This window comes from Zootoca vivipara, chromosome 1 (assembly GCF_963506605.1).
Source record: "Zootoca vivipara chromosome 1, rZooViv1.1, whole genome shotgun sequence".
NCBI lineage: Eukaryota > Metazoa > Chordata > Lepidosauria > Squamata > Lacertidae > Zootoca > Zootoca vivipara.
Window position 1 is genome coordinate 115,862,636 of NC_083276.1, and position 16,630 is coordinate 115,879,265.

Consider the following 16,630-nt stretch of genomic DNA (forward strand, 5'->3'; position numbering starts at 1 on the left):
GTCCTTTTTTTTTGGACATTGAGTGGAGATCTTAGTTGGTATCACTATGAATGTTGAACCAGTGGTAGTTCATGCTATACTAACCCACATAGTGTTATTTTATGCATATGCTGGCTTCAAATGACTTGTGCATGCATGTTGATTGTGACTTAGAAAAAAGGTAATCCAGGTTTGCAAAAACAACAACCACCACCATGCTTTACTATACACATGACCTCCTTTTTAACATTCTTTTAACTGTCATGCTGTCTTTCCCCCTATTTTCCCCCCTTTGTCTTCACCCATCAAACAGTGGTGGTACGAGATTTACAGAGCATGTGGGTGAATCCTTCCTTTGACATACAGGTGTGGCACAAAGACTGTGGCCGGGGTCTTCTGTGGCTGTGACCTGGTGAACTGGCTCATGGAAGTTGGCCTTGCCTTAGACCGTGGGGGAGCTGTGGTGTATGGAGAAAGACTGGTGAAAGGAGGCATCATCCAGCACATTGCCGATGAATTTGAGTTCCGGGACGAGCAGTTGTACTATCGCTTTGTGCCTAGGAGATGTGTGGCAGTAGAAAGCCATGGAAATGAGGATGCACTTTGAAGCTAGCCAAAAAAAGAGTTGCCCCAACTCTTTCCTGGCCCCTAGTTCTCACGCTCTTCTGTGATGTTCTCTTAAGTGACAATATGGTTCTGTTTGTGTCCTACCCAAAGATAATTTACGTAGCGTCTCATGTGTTGAATACTGACTAATGAGTCATTTCAGGGAATTATTTAAAATATTTTTGATTTTTGAACTATGAATAGTTTCCTTGTCTGTGCAAACAGTACTCTGCAAAAGTCTGTACTTGAGGAAAGTGTGATGTTTCTCCAGTTAATTCTGTTTTTGAATTGTGATGCACTGGCAAACAGCAAGGGATAGTTATTCAACACATTTTGGCCAGTCTGTTACTCCCTTTTGAACATAAAATCCTCTATTTGTGCTGACATAATGAGACTGTGAAGATTGTTGTGGTGTCTGAGGATTAGAATTGGGAAATAAGCAGATTTTTGCCATTAGCAGTTCTTGGGTGAACAAGCCAATCATTTTAAAGAATGAAAAAGTAGACTGCAATCCTGTGTACCATCAAGCTGCTCAAATTCAATTGAAATCAGTGGGATTTTAAAGCAGCCTCTGTGCAGCACTTGCAGCCTAAGCATGATTTGTTTTTCTAGCCTCATAAATTGCTCTGAAATGAGAGGTTGGCTTATAACTTCTGAACATTGAGCCATTTGTTTTTTTACAAACCTTAAAGTAATAAACAGATTCTGATGTCTGTGAGGTTGTGGTTACTTTGCACTTCTAAATTAGACCAATAGCCTATAAAGACCAAATACTTGAATTAGATTTGGGTACTACTTTCAATATGCAACTTAAATAAGTTTTGATTTGAAGGACACTCTCGTCTTCACAAGGCCCCTTAATGGGTGATGCTCTCTTAAATGCCAATAAACCCTCTCATTACAGTTTCTCTATTTTTTATGGTTGTTCTTTCTTGTCTACATAAAGGAACACTGTATTTTAAATGATGCCCTTTGTTTTTTTAAGTATATACCAGAGTGGTCATTTTATCGACCATTTTATAATAACTTAATTCACTGGAAGGAACAATTTGCCGTGTGACTTTTGTTTCTTCACCTACAGTCATGAGATCTGTTATGTTGCCTAACCCTTTTTTGCCAGATGAGTGGTGTGTGTGCTTTATTTTTATAGAGGTATGGATTGAAAGAGTATTCTTGGACTTGTGGCCATTAGCCTCCGATAATAGGGAGTTGGGGCTAGCAGCTTAGTCATCATTTCAGTAGCCACAACTGCATGAATGTGCATGCGAAATGTACGAATAAACCACTTCCTGTTGCTGTCAAACATGTAATCTATTTTATGTCAACCTTACACATGAACTGACAGGCCTGTTTGTATATGTTACAGAAGAAACACTATCTTCCACAATGTAGAAAACTGTGTTTGTTATAAAGTGTGGTTTTAATCTGATCTGCAGTTGAAACGACAGGAATGCATTACATTTCTGTGGCCAATCATGCTTTTGTCTAGTTTGGGAGGAATTATGGAAAAATGTGTTTTGGAAGTAGTTGGCATTTCTGCATTCTGTACTCCAGTTTCTCAATAAATCCAGATGTTTAACCTTGGTCTTCTGTACATTCCTTTTCAAAGTTGAATAAAGTTGCTGCCTACAGAATTAAGTCCAACATAATTATGTACTTGCTATTTTGCACACTCACCCAGTAGTTATTTCCAGAGGAGGGGGAGTTTTCTCACAAAGGTGAACCAAAGCAAAACATTAAAACCCAACCAATTACAGAGCACTCTTGGTTCTCTACACAGAATTTGCAATTTATTTTTTGGCAGTAGAAGCATTTGTGTTTTAACATAGCAGTGCCATTTCCTGTATATATAAACTGAAAAAGTAGCATCTTTCCATTATTTTGAATTTATGTTGCATAATTTTAGCTGTATTGCGTACTGTATATTCCTGCGCATAAGACTACTTTTTAACCCAGGAAAATCTTCTCAAGAGTCGGGGGTCGTCTTATACGCCGGGTCGTATTTCTTATACGGCGAGTGTATCCCAAACTCTGTATTTTAACTGGAAAAGTTGGGGGTCGTCTTATACGCCCAGTCATCTTATAGAAACAGTAAACTGGCCCCTCGTTCAAGTGAGGGTGTCTAAAACAATCCTCATTTACAGAACCTTAGTGGCCTTCACCTGAAATAACTAAGAATTTATTTCATAATTTTCTGTTGGTTCATTTAGGATTCTACCATTATTCTTAGCCTAAGTTCAACACACGTGGCTACATAAGGGCACTTAAAATCTGTATCCACCACAGCCAAATTTCAGCCATAGCAAAGATCTAACAAAAGCAATGAAACTTTAGTCACCATTACTAAAGCTTGTTGTTTTCAATGGGACTCAGTGCAGTTAACTTTTGTAGGACTTGTTCTTCCCTAGCAAGTCAATTTTATAAATTAACCATCCACAATTACATTCTGGGGTGTTTCTTTTTAAAGTCTCCTACTTGAAGTGGCAGGACTTCTAATTTCAAGTAAGCAGACTGCACTAGAAAGCATCTTGAGGGTCAATATATTAATGTAATATCACACTATAAAGTGAAACTAGTATTTTTCACATTACCCTGAGTTAAGAGAAGAAAGCCATGCTAGAATAGGCCCTTCCGCATTTAAATACTGAGAAATCACAACTGCATTGGTTCAGCTGGGAAGTTTTACACTTGCTGCCCCCTTGAAATTTCACAGTGCATGTATTCTTATAGTAAAGCAGTCCAATGGGGGATGGAAGAAAATTCTGGCAGACGTCCCACCCCATATTCACAACCCTACCAGCCTGGGCAGAAGGTGGTGATAGTGCTATGATGGGGAGAAATGCACACCAGTTTCAGTGCAGAATATATGAAGAGGAAATATCTCCATCATTAAAGGCCAGTATTTGGAGGTTGGTCAGTTACACTCCTGAAACCTAATTCAAAATTCCCTTGCTTTCTATTCTGACTATATCCATATTATAATATGCTATTTGGCTAGAGCTGGGGATGTGCAAAAAACAAAACCACTTTGAGAAGTAAAACAAATTACCCAGAAACCTAACTGCCAGTATTATCTTACGCATATGCCTGGATTTCATCTTCTGTGCAGTTTGAGAAAAGATTAACTGCTTGATCAACATCAAGGCCTCTGTTCTGTAGAATATGCTCCATTTCCTTAATCTTCTCTTTCTCCAACTTTCGGATCCGTTCCAATATCATGTCCCCCTTTTCCTATTTAAAAATAAATAAACTAACAATGTAATGCTTGGACATATGAACTCTTCTAAAAGTTATTTCATCCACCATTAAGAGGTTCTTATCAGTCTACCCATATCTGGTGAGGACCTACACAAAATGTAGCAGTACATTCCCTAACTGAAGTGCTGCTTCTGTTCACAGGCTTCCAGCAGACTAGGAAGCAGCCTATTGCTGTCTGGAAATCATAGGGAATAACTTTCTTGTTTTCCCCACTATGTTAGAGTTAAAGGACTAGGTTAAGGGTGGGCAGCTAAGTGCTTTATTGCTGCTTCTTTGGGGGGGGAGGGGAATTTTATTAGCCTTCGAGCACACATTTCTTGCTCCCTACCCCCTAAACTAATCTCTTTCCCTAGGATATTATAATCTGCTGTTGTAGGAGTTCAAGCAGGTTAATTTCCTCCCTGCTTCTCTTCCAGTTTGTTTTTTAACTGATGGGTTCAAAATTACGGGGCGCAACTGCGCTTGGTATAAGACAGCTGCTAGACTCAAGACTGTCTACATAACTTCTAGTTGCTGCAAAATAGGCAGCTCTGACTTACGGGCCAAATTTGGCCTGGCAGGGCTCCCAATTTGGCCCACAATGCTGTTCCTCACAAACCTCACCCACCTGACCCATACCTGATGTCATCTGTTGCATTGGGTGCCGACATAGCTACAAAGGAATAATTGGGGGGTTAAAGTGATCTCCCACCACTCCGTGCATCTTGCTCTGATAACCTTGAAGTGGTTTGCATTGAAACAGCTGCCAAAATGGAGCTCTCTCCTTCCTGTGTTAGTGGCAGTTTCAGTACAAAGCACTTCACGCCAGTGAAGCAAGTTGTGCTCCCACTGCCTATTAGCTCATGGGCCTATTAGCTTGTGGACAGCCTGTTTAAAAGTAGCATTTCCCAAGTTGGCTGTAGGGAAGTACTGCACAAGGGACTGGCAGGTTGGAGGGACAACTCACCTGCCCATCATCTGACCCCATAATGACATCAGGTGATTGTCCCACCTACCTGTCAAGTTAGCCTGCAGGAGAGGAAACAGATAAAGATTTGGCCTGCTAAGTGGAAAAGATTCCCCATCCCTGATGGGGGAAAATTTTTAGTTCCACTTTTATCTGCAATAAAACAGTGTACAGTCGTACCTTGGAAGTCAAACAGAATCCGTTCCAGAAGTCTGTTCGAATTCCGAAATGTTCGACTTCCAAAGCACGGCTTCTGATTTGCTGCAGGAAGCTCCTGCAGCCAATCAGAAGCTGTGGAAGCCCCGCCGGACATTTGACTTCCAAAAGAACATTAGAAAACCAGAACACTCACTTCCGATTTTCGATTGTTCAGGAACTGAAAAGTATGAGTTCTGGGGTGTTCCAGAACTGAGGTACGACTGTTATTTTGTTGCAAGACTGGTGTAAGTCACACAGCTGCATCGTCCACCCACAACCTACCATATAAAGATAGTGGGATGACCTGGCAAGCATCAAGACTCTCTTCCCTCCCTCCATCCCTGGGAGCACACTTTCACAGAGTATTTGAGTTTAGCTGGCTTTGCTTGAGCATAGGAAACAAGATCAAGTAGCATATGCTAATATCCTCTTGACCTTTCAAGAACTATGTTTTGGCCCTGTGACTGAAAGGTTAGATGACAGAGCAGTCTCTCTCCATCCGGAGACTGAAGTATTAAATTACACCAGCATTATTGCAATGGAACAGCTTACATAAATCCTTACACTGATTTTTTTTATTTTAAAGTCCACACCCCTCATACCCCCAGAGATTTAACTTAAATTAACACACCTTAGAAGACTCCATCACTAGAGCTGCACTTTCATGTTTTCTGTAGAGTTCATGTCTTCTGTCTGGCTTTGTCTGAAATCGTGGTTGCTTTTTAACTGGATCATCGGGACCAAACACTGGGGAGCTGGTTTTTAGCAACTGCGTAATATTTGGCACAAAAATGAAAGGTTTAAAGACAGACCTAGAGAATAAATTGAAACACCAAGTGAAAAGAAAATTAGCAAATGCACAATGAATGCTGCTTTCCACCACTGACGTTAAGGTTAAACTATTTCCTAGCACACAGCCATTACAATATCTTACCTGTTTACTCCACACAGTCTACAAGTGGGAGTTCCTCAAGCTACTGGTTTTAATCAGATGTACTCAGGAGTATTTCTATTAAAATCAGACAGGAGGCACTGTCCACTAATGGTTGCAGTGCCTAGAACAGGCATCCCCAAACTTCGGCCCTCCAGATGTTTTGCACTACAATTCCCATCATCCCTGACCACTGGTCCTGTTAGCTAGGGATCATGGGAGTTGTAGGCCAAAACATCTGGAGGGCCGCAGTTTGGGGATGCCTGGCCTAGAACAAAGAATGGAGATTCTAGCATGTTTCAAGGCAACCTTTTCTCAAGGGAAATATTTCATGTTTCCTAATTGCTGAAGTCTTACATATTTCAAAATGCATTCAGCTTCTTCAGGAAGAAGGGTGGGATGCAATTTGACTAAATAATAAATATGACAGTTCACATGTAACACTTAAGCCCAAGGTATGGCTTGGTAAGAATGAGCAAGAATATGGGTACCCAGGGAGAAAATTGTGGCTGCTTCGCTACTCCTCTGGTCCTACTGCAACTGCTGCATTACCCAGAGCTAAACTATGGTATCGTGTTACACGTGAACCCAGGGTCATAGTTTGTCTCCCAACAAGCAACGAGCTGTAACCAAAGTTTGTTCTTGGCTTACCCTTTGTGGTTTGTCTGGGGGCTGTTTTTGCATGCAATATTAAACCAAACCAGCTCTGAATAGAGGAGGGAAATGGCCACAATTTTCTCCTTGGGTACCTGTACGCTTGCCCATTCTTACTAAGCCATGGTTTGGCTTAGTGTTATGACAAAACAAGGCCTTAATCTCCAGCCGTTCTTTTGTGCTTGGGTTTTTTATGGCTCTTCTCGGTCCTGTCTCTCTGTGAAATAGTTTCATCCATTATGGATTACATTTTGGACTTCAATGAAATTTGGAACTTTATGTTTAACATTGTTAAAGGTCGATCATGAGTACGTTGCTCAAAGGAGAGTTAACAGGGCTAGGAATTTAGTCTTTATGATAAATTGTTATGAGTCACCTGTCAGGGTCTGGAGTTCCTGTGAAGAAATGAATGCAAGGGAGGCTTGTTTCCTGAGGAAGTATGGAAACCATGCTTCCAGTGGTCATAAAGCCTCCTTCCATATTAATGCCGCTCTCTTTATCCCGAAGGATTGCCATCATTGTCTCAGCTGTTACTGTGCCTATGCAAGACAAAACATCATTCGTTTCAAATGCATATTTAGCATACTGTAGTTTACTTAATAGCACCAATTCGAAAACCACATGCATGTCTGTTTCAAACTAAGTGAAACATGAATGGCAGAATCAAAGAGGGCTCCACCATTACAGTGTCCCAAAAAATTCTCTCCCATGGGTACAAAAAATTAAATAGTCATCCAGTTTCAAGCCTCACAAGATTTTCCAGAAATGTTCCAGAGAGAAATCAGTTCTTTCTACATTAAGCGCCCTTCTGTATGCCTAGCATCCTGTTTCCATTAGTGGAAAATCAGCCTCTCAAAAGCTGACAAAATAAGACATGAATGGCTATCATATCTGCAGCAGTGAATAGTTTAAATGGGGTTTGCAAATAAAAATGAAGAGAACCATACTAAATTTGTTGGGGAACTACCACTCTGCAAGGAAACAAAGTTTCCCTAAATGTGAAAAACTTTTCTCAGTGCTCTGGTGAAGGATAGAAATGTAAGGTGATAACCAATTAAACAATTAAGCTAGTGCAAGGGTTAGAACTAGTGCAACAGGACTTCCTCTCTCTCCTCTCCCTGCTGTCCCCAAATCTGCTCCCAAGAGTTGGGAGAAACCCCACAACAGGTTTAGGGAGGAGAGAGGAAGAACATTCCACTGTACAAGAAGAAATCCTTTTGCTGATTGAACAAGTTGCATGGTGCTACGTTGAATATTTTTAAAAATAATAATAACCAAATTCAAATTCTAGTTGGAATTAAGCACACAGATGTGAAGCAGTGTGTTTAAAATAGAAAATTAGATACAATGCATTTTAAAGATAATAGCAATAAAGCATGAAGAAGTACTGAGCGGAAAAGGAGCTTGCACATCTCTTTTGGCAGGGAGTGAAGTGTGTGGGAAGAGATCCATCCATGCTCTTCTCTTTCAGGGTACTTACTGTTAACTCTCAAAACCATGAAGTTTCTATTATCTGTATTGCAAGGGTTGTATTTCAATGAGGTCTCTAGCAATGTTTGGATTAGCTGCTTACCAGAAGTCAAAAGTCAGAAGGTCTTCTGGCTGCTGTCCCAGGAGAAATGGGGCAGAATAAGCAGGAGCATTAGAAAGTAAGATTGGGGAAAGGAGTGCTCCAGAACAGTGTTTCTCAACCAGTGTGCCTCCAGATGTTTTGGGACTACAACTCCCATCATTCCTGACCACTGGTCTTGCTAGCTAGGGATGATGGGAGTTGTAGTCCCAAAACATCTGGAGGCACACTGGTTGAGAAACACTGCTCCAGAAGAATAAAAGGTTTTGATGGAAAGAGGGAGGACAAGTCTAACAGGCGAATGAAAACAGAGAGAGAAAATTGGGCTAGAGGAGAGCTACACATGGCCAAGCATTGAAAAGGTGAGAAAGGCTGGAATTTATCTATTCACTAGAAATAAGCAGCCAAATACTTGGCTACCAGCCTCTTTGATCTGTATGAATGTATCTATCTCTGTTTTATGCTATTTACATAAAAATACTTTTCCACTTTAGATTTCCATCGTTGCCCACCTGGTAGTTCGGAATACCCAGTGGCTATTTTACAATAACAATCTCAATATTAAAAATAAATCCTCTGCACCAATTTTGGAAAATCTTTTTTTTAATAAAAAAAACCACCTGAAAGTATTGAAAATTTTAAGAGACTAGTGTGTTACAATAATGATTCATTCAAGGTTTGTAAAAAAGAAACAGCTTAAACTGCAGACTGATAACTTGAACACCTGGTGTGACTTAAAAATGGCTGAGGTAAGTATCTGAAAAATGGGGATTTAGAATGAAGGCATTGATAGAACCTCAACAAGGCCATCACATTAGACAGGTATTAAACATGTTCAGTATTCAGAACCTACAATTCCCCAAATGATTGTAGGATTTGCATGATCACAGGGGTATTATAGCTTCAAGTAATCCACTAGGAAGCACAGAATAACTGCTGCAATTGGGGGCGGCAGGGCTCAGCAGAATGAATATTGAAACAGAGGAGTGCAATTTTATTTGGGCTTACGTTATTATTTTTTCAACACATGACTATACATGAAATTTTGATACACGTGTAATAAGCAAACAATACCAAGTGATGGCTGTTATAAGGATCACAAAAGTCAGGGGATGTTGAAATGTGCTCTTCTAGAACCCTGTATTATTATATTCATTTTTCAGAAGCTAGAGTCCTCAAAGCATGAGATGATCCATTCTTGAAAAGATGAGTTCCCTGCCCCTGAGCTAGGGGAAAGTATTGCCTAAATTGCTCAGCTGTTGTATGGGCCTTGGCTGAGCCAAGAAGCCAACTACAGAATCCTGTTCAAACCGACAAACTTTTTTACCCTGTTCTTTGTGGGTACGTGGCGAGATGGTGCAAATGCTATTCTATCCTAGTAGAATCACTGTAAATATTCCATGTGGTTCTTGGATCACAAACATCTTCTGGCGAGAGAGAGAAGGAGAGACCATAAAGGTCAAACGTTGGTGATTCTGTTGAGGCCATTGCCCCACTGTGGAACATCAAGGTGAGAAGGGCTAATGCCCCAGAGTGCTCTGTCTGATACTCCAGGTCTCCTTGAGTTCCTTGGTTCTCTTCAGAGCTCTAAGCAATGAAGCCGACACAAAGACTCGGTGTGAAAACTGGTCAGAATGCACAACCCTAACTATCGCATACTGATTCTGGCAGTGGAAAAGGCCCAGATTACTGCTTCCATCATGTCCTCAAGTAGCCACCCAGCAGAGCTCTTCTGAGTGGTGATAAGATTGATACTACTTGCTCCAGCCAATGGTGCATTTGAGCTATCAAAAGGCCTGCTGCTTGCTAGGCACTTTGAGGACAAAATAATTCATTTTCACACTGATTTTGCTGCTGTTGCTGCTGCTGCTGCTGCTGCTGCTAAGATAGTCTCTAGTGAGACGTCCAATGCGTCCCAGCTATTGATGCCTCAGGATATGGATGAGGTGCTTCTGGCTGTTTAGGGAAGCATTCCCCTGAAATGATTTCTGATCTTACTGTTTTTAATCATCATACAATAAAACTGGCTTGTTCTATTGTATGTGTTAATTAGGGATATTGTAATGCCTGATAGAATTTTTGTGTATTTTAGTTATGTATTTATTTAATAATTTATTTTATAGTTGTAAACTGCTTATAAGCCATTTTTGGCACATAAGCAGTATATAAAATAAAATAATAGTAATAATACTAAGGAGAAAAAGAAGAACTGATCTAGACAGATATTGTGGGTGATGGACCTACTGTTACAAACTGGACTTAAAACTGCAACCTCAATCTAAAAAAAGTTAACGTCTTAAGTGCCTTTAGCGCAGAAAAACAGAAAAAATATTCCTTGTAAAATAAAAGCCTTGAAATGTGTTTTTTCTCCTTTCACTTCAAGTAAAAAGAAGTTAACAGATCTAGTATTATGAAGACCTGTTCATCTGAAATCTCATAAAATTAAGCATCTCCATCATCAAATGATGTGCTTTATTACAAGGATATGTTTTAATCTGTTCTCTATAAGCATTTAAAGTCACTCATGACTCAACAAAGGTACCTTCATGTTTCTTCAGCAGTTTATAGCCTTCACAGTATCTGCCTCTGGTAGTAGTCATCCTGGCAGTATTCACATATGAATAGGTAGCAGCAAAATCAAATTCTTTTTTTCCATCCCACCAGCCTTTGCTTATAGCATAATTCTTTATTTCCGGATGCTCACGCTCAATCTTGGTTGTTATTGATAGCTGATTGGAAATATTCCTCACTCCTTCTGTTGAAAAGTGTGAAAAACAGTGTCTTAGACTGCAATAATAAACCTACGTACTAGGGAGTGAGGCCTGCTGAAGTATAGTGGGACTTTTTTCATGCATAGGATTGTACTGTTAACCTTATTACCCAAGAGGCCCCATAGTATGACCCAAAAGGCCTCCCCAAACTGGTAGGCATTTGGGTTTAGGGTCAATAACATGCTCATAGGAAACAGTTGTCCCTGCCCCTCATCCCCCAGCTCTCGTGGTTATTTGAGCACCGCAACCCCAGAGTCGTCCGTGACTGGACCTAATGGTCAGGGGTCCCTTCACCTTTACAACACACATTCTCTTAATATATGCATTTTGTCTCCATTGTTTGGTTGGAGAACTGAATGGTAAAATTTGAATAAATAGAAATTTCATGGGATGGCTATGTTTAAGTTCTCACAGAGTTTCAGAAAGTGCAAATTTGATTTTGCTTTGAATGCGAACTGAATCGAATTTATCTCCCTTCCCTAGTGTTGGCTCTGCAAATATGGGGTTCAGTTTCATGTGGGATCAGGCTAGGCTCATCCCTAGTTAGTTTCAAAACAGGCCTAAATACCCATCTTTTTTATTGTGGCCTTTAGTGGTTAATGTTATAAGGAGTTGTCGATGGTGCTGTAGTATTGTTTTTGTGCTGGCTCTTTAGCAATAGTTTGCTATAGATCAGGCATGCCCAACAGGTAGATTGTGATCTACCGGTAGATCACTGGACGTCTGTGGTAGATCACCGGTAGATCAGTGGCTCCCCCCAAAGAAGCTAAAAAGCTTTGGCTCCCCTAAAAAAGCTCAACATCTTTGCCCTTAACCCCTAAAAATGACCTGAACCACCAAAAACAGGGCTTTCCTTCCTAAAAAAAGTTCAATGTTGCTTTCCTCTTCCCTAAAGAAGCACAACAACTTTGACCTGAACCCCCCAAAAAGGGGGGGAGATCACTGCCAGTTTTTAACTCTGTGAGTAGATCGCAGTCTCTTGGAAGTTGGCCACCCCTGCTATAGATGTATAAACCTATCCATTCTGAAGGAAATCAGCCCTGAGTGCTCACTGGAAGGACAGACCGTGAAGCTGAGGCTCCAATACTTTGGCCACCTCATGAGAAGAGAAGACTCCTTGGAAAAGACCCTGATGTTGGGAAATATTGAGGGCACTAGGAGAAGGGGACGACATATGACTGCATCATATGTGAGCGAAACAACTTCATTTGAATGAGGAACTAAGCTGCCTTTCTATGGAAACACACTAGCACCCGTTATACCACTTTTATCACCAATTTTTTCTATGTTCAAGGAGCACAAACAGGTTATATACACTTATAATCTGAGAATAATTTAATTAAGTGAAGATGATTGTCCATACCGTCTACTTTCTCTGCAGCCCAATACTTTCCAGAGGTTTCCAGTATCCAAGCTTCCTTTCTGTCTGCTATCAGAAAACTATTATGGTATGTAAATGCCATATGACTCTCCATACAGTTTCCACCTTGACCATACTTGTCCAGCAAGTCGACAATGACACCAACAGCTTTTTCTGCGGTATTAGCTCTTTCCAGTCCAAGCCTAAAACCATACGGAAGTGTTACCTTTTGGGGAAATTCTTATAAATGCTGAATTTGCATATTATTGCACATTTCCTCAGCGAGTTAGAAAGTTGCACATGTATCGCATGTCCTGGATAAGGCTTATTACAGTGGGTGCCAATGTGATGATGAAAAGACTTATTCCCACAAAGAGCCTGCTAGCACCCACAGAACTGTTATTGCCCATAAATATATGCCACCTAGTATGTATGCCACTCCATACCCCCCAAAAAGCCTAAGCATAAAAAGATGGTTTAGAACAGGTTAGGAAAGCAAGTGAGGCAGCTCAGTCCTGACTGCTTTTCTGCAGGGTGTTATCGAGTTACTGTTGCATCAAAGCAGATGTTTCTTACACTCAGCCATAAGTTGTGACTGACTAGACTGGCAGAATGAAAACCAATGGTGACAGATATACAGCTAGTTAGACTATGGGTCCTCCGTTGAGGGGAGAGGTATGTAAATAAACACTTAGAATGAGGGGCCTACTTCCAGAGAGCAGCATCACAAAACAGGGTGTTATGCTGCTACTACATAGATGCCAACACATATGATTAGATCACCAAAAATTATATGTCTGTCTTACTAATTTTAATATTAAGCAGGATTTCTCCAGCAATATTTTTCTATTGCTTATTGATATCAGCAGGGTGTCTTTCTAAGAAGCTAGTAGTCTTCATAGTATCTACACTAAGCAAAAAGAATCTGTTCCATGATCGGGTAACACATTTGTTTTCCCGTCTAGCAACAGAATAAGACCTAGCATTCCGCTTCAAGGCCTAATCTATCCAAAGTCCTATGCTTGATCTGTCCCTTTAAATGACTGCATCATATGTGAAACAGCAAAATTACAACTTGCTTGTGTGAAAGTATAGGCGATTGCTTACACAAGTTATCGAATGTTGATTAAAGACAATGACGAGGGATCAGTTCATGTGTGAATCAGTTCATCAAGCCTTGCTTTCTACATTTAAAAATTGCATTTTATACAGCTAATTTAAATCATATTGTCTGCAAACCTGACAAGATCCATGCCTAGGAGGGCTTCATCATCACAGACTTCCTCCTTCCCCCACACTGCTTCATTCCCAATGCAGACTCCATGCTCGTTGGCCCCCATTTCAGCACCCCAGAGCCAGGAGGGGCGACTCAGAACAACTGCATGCGTTTCTGGTGCTTGTTCAATTTCTATATAAGTACACTGCAATAAAAAGAATCCCAGAAAACACATAAGAAAAACACTTCCTGAATTCTACACAATGGACTGGATTTAAACTGATTTGAATGGACGTCCCAACTTTTTCCCTCCCAAAAAGGCTCTCCAAATTGTTGAGAGACAATCGAACAGCATTGAGTGTGAGATGGGAGCCTGCAATGTCAGGAGGGAATAAGTAAAAATCAGGTTCTTCAAATTCCAACCGAATATTTTTACTGAGCCTAGTATTATTTTGAAAGCTAAGCCACAGCTCAGGGGTAGAGCAAATGCCTTGCATGCAAAAAGTTCCATTTTTAAGGCCTAGCCTCTCCAGATAGGGCTGGCAAAGTCCCATCTAAAATCTGGCAGAGCCACTGAGTTAAATGTAGGCAGTACAGAGCAAGACTGACCAGTGGTGTGACTTATACAGCAATGTCCTTCTTCTTAAGAGATACTATGTCCGCTCCCTCTAAACTTCATAACCGACATCCCTTTAAAGTATAGAAAAAGCATCCTAATGTGGTTGTGTTATTTCTCTAAATGCTTTGTTTTTTGTGTTTTATTTATTTAGAAAATTAACTTTATTAAGATTAAAATGCATATACAAAATAAAAACACATAAACAAAATAGAACATTAAACAACACAACACTAACAAAACTCTACGGTAATGACAAATAAAAATAATCAACCAAATAACTAAATAGCAAAATAATCATTACAAAATACAGACAAAAAAATTAAACAAAAAATTAAACCCAAATATATATAAATCATAATAACTCATATTAAATCATAGATAAATTATAGATCAATCATATATAAATGTAAATATATATATACATCATATGTAAATCATAATTAACACGAGAATCATATTATTCTTTCCATCTGACTGTATATACAGTATATCCAAAAACAAAAAAAATTATCTAAATGCTTTGATCTTACCTCAACTTTTTCTCCTGGGCCATGACTTGCAGCAGGGAAGTACACAATCTCCTGGACTTCATCTGAAGGCCTATCTGAATTTTTTCCAAAGATGATCCTGCTGCCAGTTGTGGCTGGAGGTAGAGCCACAAAAGTATCACAGGAGGAAGGTTCAGTGATCAAGGAAGCCATCCTGGAAAATTATGTAATGTGATAAATGACCAGTGAAGAAGGAAAACTCTGAGAAACACTAATACTTGAATGAAAGCACAAGGCTGTATAGAATTTTATGTTCCTTTTCCCCAAGTGATGGTGCCATTTATATTAACCCCACAATTCCCACTATTATGGAGAGGTATCAACGTTCTAGAGATCAGATGGCCTTCCCCATAACTGTATGTGCAGAGTATTTGGAACCAGGGACACAAATAATCATGTGTGCACATGAGAAAGGGGGAGCAACTTTCGGAAGCATAGTCAGTTGCAGCAAAACCAATGAAAAGTCTTATGGCTCTGTAAAAAGTGATTCAAATCCATGCGCATATGGGAATAGAATATGGGATTGTAAAATGTGGGTCTGATAAGTTCCTACGGACATATAAAAAGAACAGTGACCATGCATAACAGCAGTAATTGGTGATAACATAACCCTCCTAAATTAGTTTAGTAAAACTAAATCTGTAGTGGGATAAAAAACCTTGGAACTGATTTGAGTCCTAAACACCCCCATCAAATTTATTGATAAACTCTGTCAACAATTCAGACTAGAAGCTCCCTTTCAAGTTGTTTGTTCTTTTTGCAGTTGTTGGGAAATGGTGGCTTTCAGGTCACTGTACCTCGTGTGGCCTTTTGGCTCCAGCAAATACATGTTTTCCTCCATCTCTAACCTGCCTGTTGAAGATTTGATTTGATGCATCTGACAAAGTAGCTTCTAGTCCGTGAAATAAATAAATAAATAATAATATTTATACCCCACCCATCTGGCTGGGTTTCCCAGTAAATATGCCACTGCCCCAATAAACCTGTTGTTAAATTTGTTGCAACAAAAAATATTATGTTCCTGTGGCACCTTAAAGCCTAACACATTTATTTATTATGACGTACATGACCAAGCAGGTTTTATTAAGTCCACAAAAAATTGTTGTTGTTGTTGTTAAATTTGTATACCACTCTATACCTGTAGATCTGAGGACAGTCAACAACATAAAATTACAATATAGAAAGCACAAAATGCATACTGTAATAAAACAGGCTAAAATGCCACGGGCTTTGGGATTATTATCCTGCAGGCCGGATGTTATGCAAAAAGATGAGAGGGATTAAGAAAAAGAGGTTGTGGCACTTCAAGTATTTTTTTTTTAATGAAATGTGGCAGATAATAATATCCTGTGCAGACTTGAGCTAGCCCCAGTCTAACTCGGAAAGCGTCCCGACATTCAAAAATTATGTTGACGTTTACCTAATTTGAGATTATGAAATAATCTGTAAAACACAACGCAAAGAGTCACGGAAAAGATGATGTCCTTAACCAAGCTCCCAATTCCCCGTGAAGGCAAACACGCGTGTTGCGACTTCCACACGTCGTTCACCTGTGACCGTAGCGCAGTCAGTGATTATTTACATCTGAAGGAAACCGGTTAGTCCCTAAAGACGCCTCACGGTCGCATTTTGCTTTTTCATGTTCACGAGCGGCTACCTCTCCGGAAACCTCGTTTGAGGTTTCAACTGTCTGTTGGGATATATGTACCACCGCTTGGGGTACCCGGTCGGCATTCATTCACACGTGCTGGGCCCGACAAGCGGGGATTTAACGCTGCTGCGAAGCGGCAAGCGAGGAGCTATAAGCGGAGCCTACCCGTCGCGCGAGGGTCTTGACGGCCGTCTCTGCTTTACGAGCCTGGCTTCGTTGGGCCTCGCCGGCTTCAGGCCCGCTTCGCGTCGCAGCCGCAGCAGCTCGGAGGCGGAGTAACGGGCAGAAGCGGGAGGAGGAGCCGTCCTCTGGCCTAGGTCCCC

At 40.4% G+C, this 16,630-nt stretch overlaps 2 protein-coding genes across 7 annotated transcripts in view; one reads left to right on the top strand and one right to left on the bottom strand.

The window, feature by feature from the left end:
- Positions 1-2,164, top strand: part of GPR155 (G protein-coupled receptor 155) — a 38,872-nt gene extending 36,708 nt beyond the window's left edge. For 3 of the 4 annotated variants that reach the window (XM_035135019.2, XM_060281029.1, XM_035135026.2), the window contains exon 16: positions 346-2,164. In XM_035135019.2, coding sequence (XP_034990910.2) covers positions 346-586 — 241 coding nt within the window. In that variant the 3' untranslated portion in view covers positions 587-2,164. Of the gene's footprint in view, positions 1-292 lie in introns of all 4 variants that reach the window. The other variant, XM_035135034.2, reaches the window with a different exon arrangement.
- Positions 1,571-16,606, bottom strand: SCRN3 (secernin 3). Of its 3 annotated transcripts, none has more exons than XM_035135070.2 (8): positions 16,473-16,606; positions 14,639-14,810; positions 13,513-13,694; positions 12,277-12,476; positions 10,685-10,894; positions 6,949-7,111; positions 5,619-5,799; positions 1,571-3,816 (listed from the first exon to the last, which is right to left on the bottom strand). In XM_035135070.2, the coding sequence occupies exons 2-8, from the start codon at positions 14,807-14,809 to the stop codon at positions 3,661-3,663; spliced, it is 1,263 nt and encodes a 420-aa protein (XP_034990961.2). In that variant the 5' UTR covers position 14,810; positions 16,473-16,606; the 3' UTR covers positions 1,571-3,660. The 3 variants fall into 3 exon arrangements, with proteins under 3 accessions (XP_034990961.2, XP_034990954.2, XP_034990977.2); XM_035135063.2 differs by having other exon boundaries at positions 10,685-10,897; XM_035135086.2 differs by lacking the exon at positions 16,473-16,606 and adding an exon at positions 14,099-14,179 and having other exon boundaries at positions 10,685-10,897; positions 14,639-14,779.
- Between the last annotated feature and the right edge of the window lie 24 nt (positions 16,607-16,630).

Excerpts from the sequence above, each read along its gene's own strand:
- SCRN3 (XM_035135063.2), bottom strand. The coding sequence starts at position 14,809 with ATGGCTTCCTTGATCACTGAACCTTCCTCCTGTGATACTTTTGTGGCT. Across the intron at positions 5,800-6,948 it reads GGAACTCCAGACCCTGACAG|GTCTGTCTTTAAACCTTTCA; the intron begins GTGACTCATAAC and ends TTTATTCTCTAG. Across the intron at positions 3,817-5,618 it reads TAGTGATGGAGTCTTCTAAG|GAAAAGGGGGACATGATATT; the intron begins GTGTGTTAATTT and ends ATTTTTAAATAG.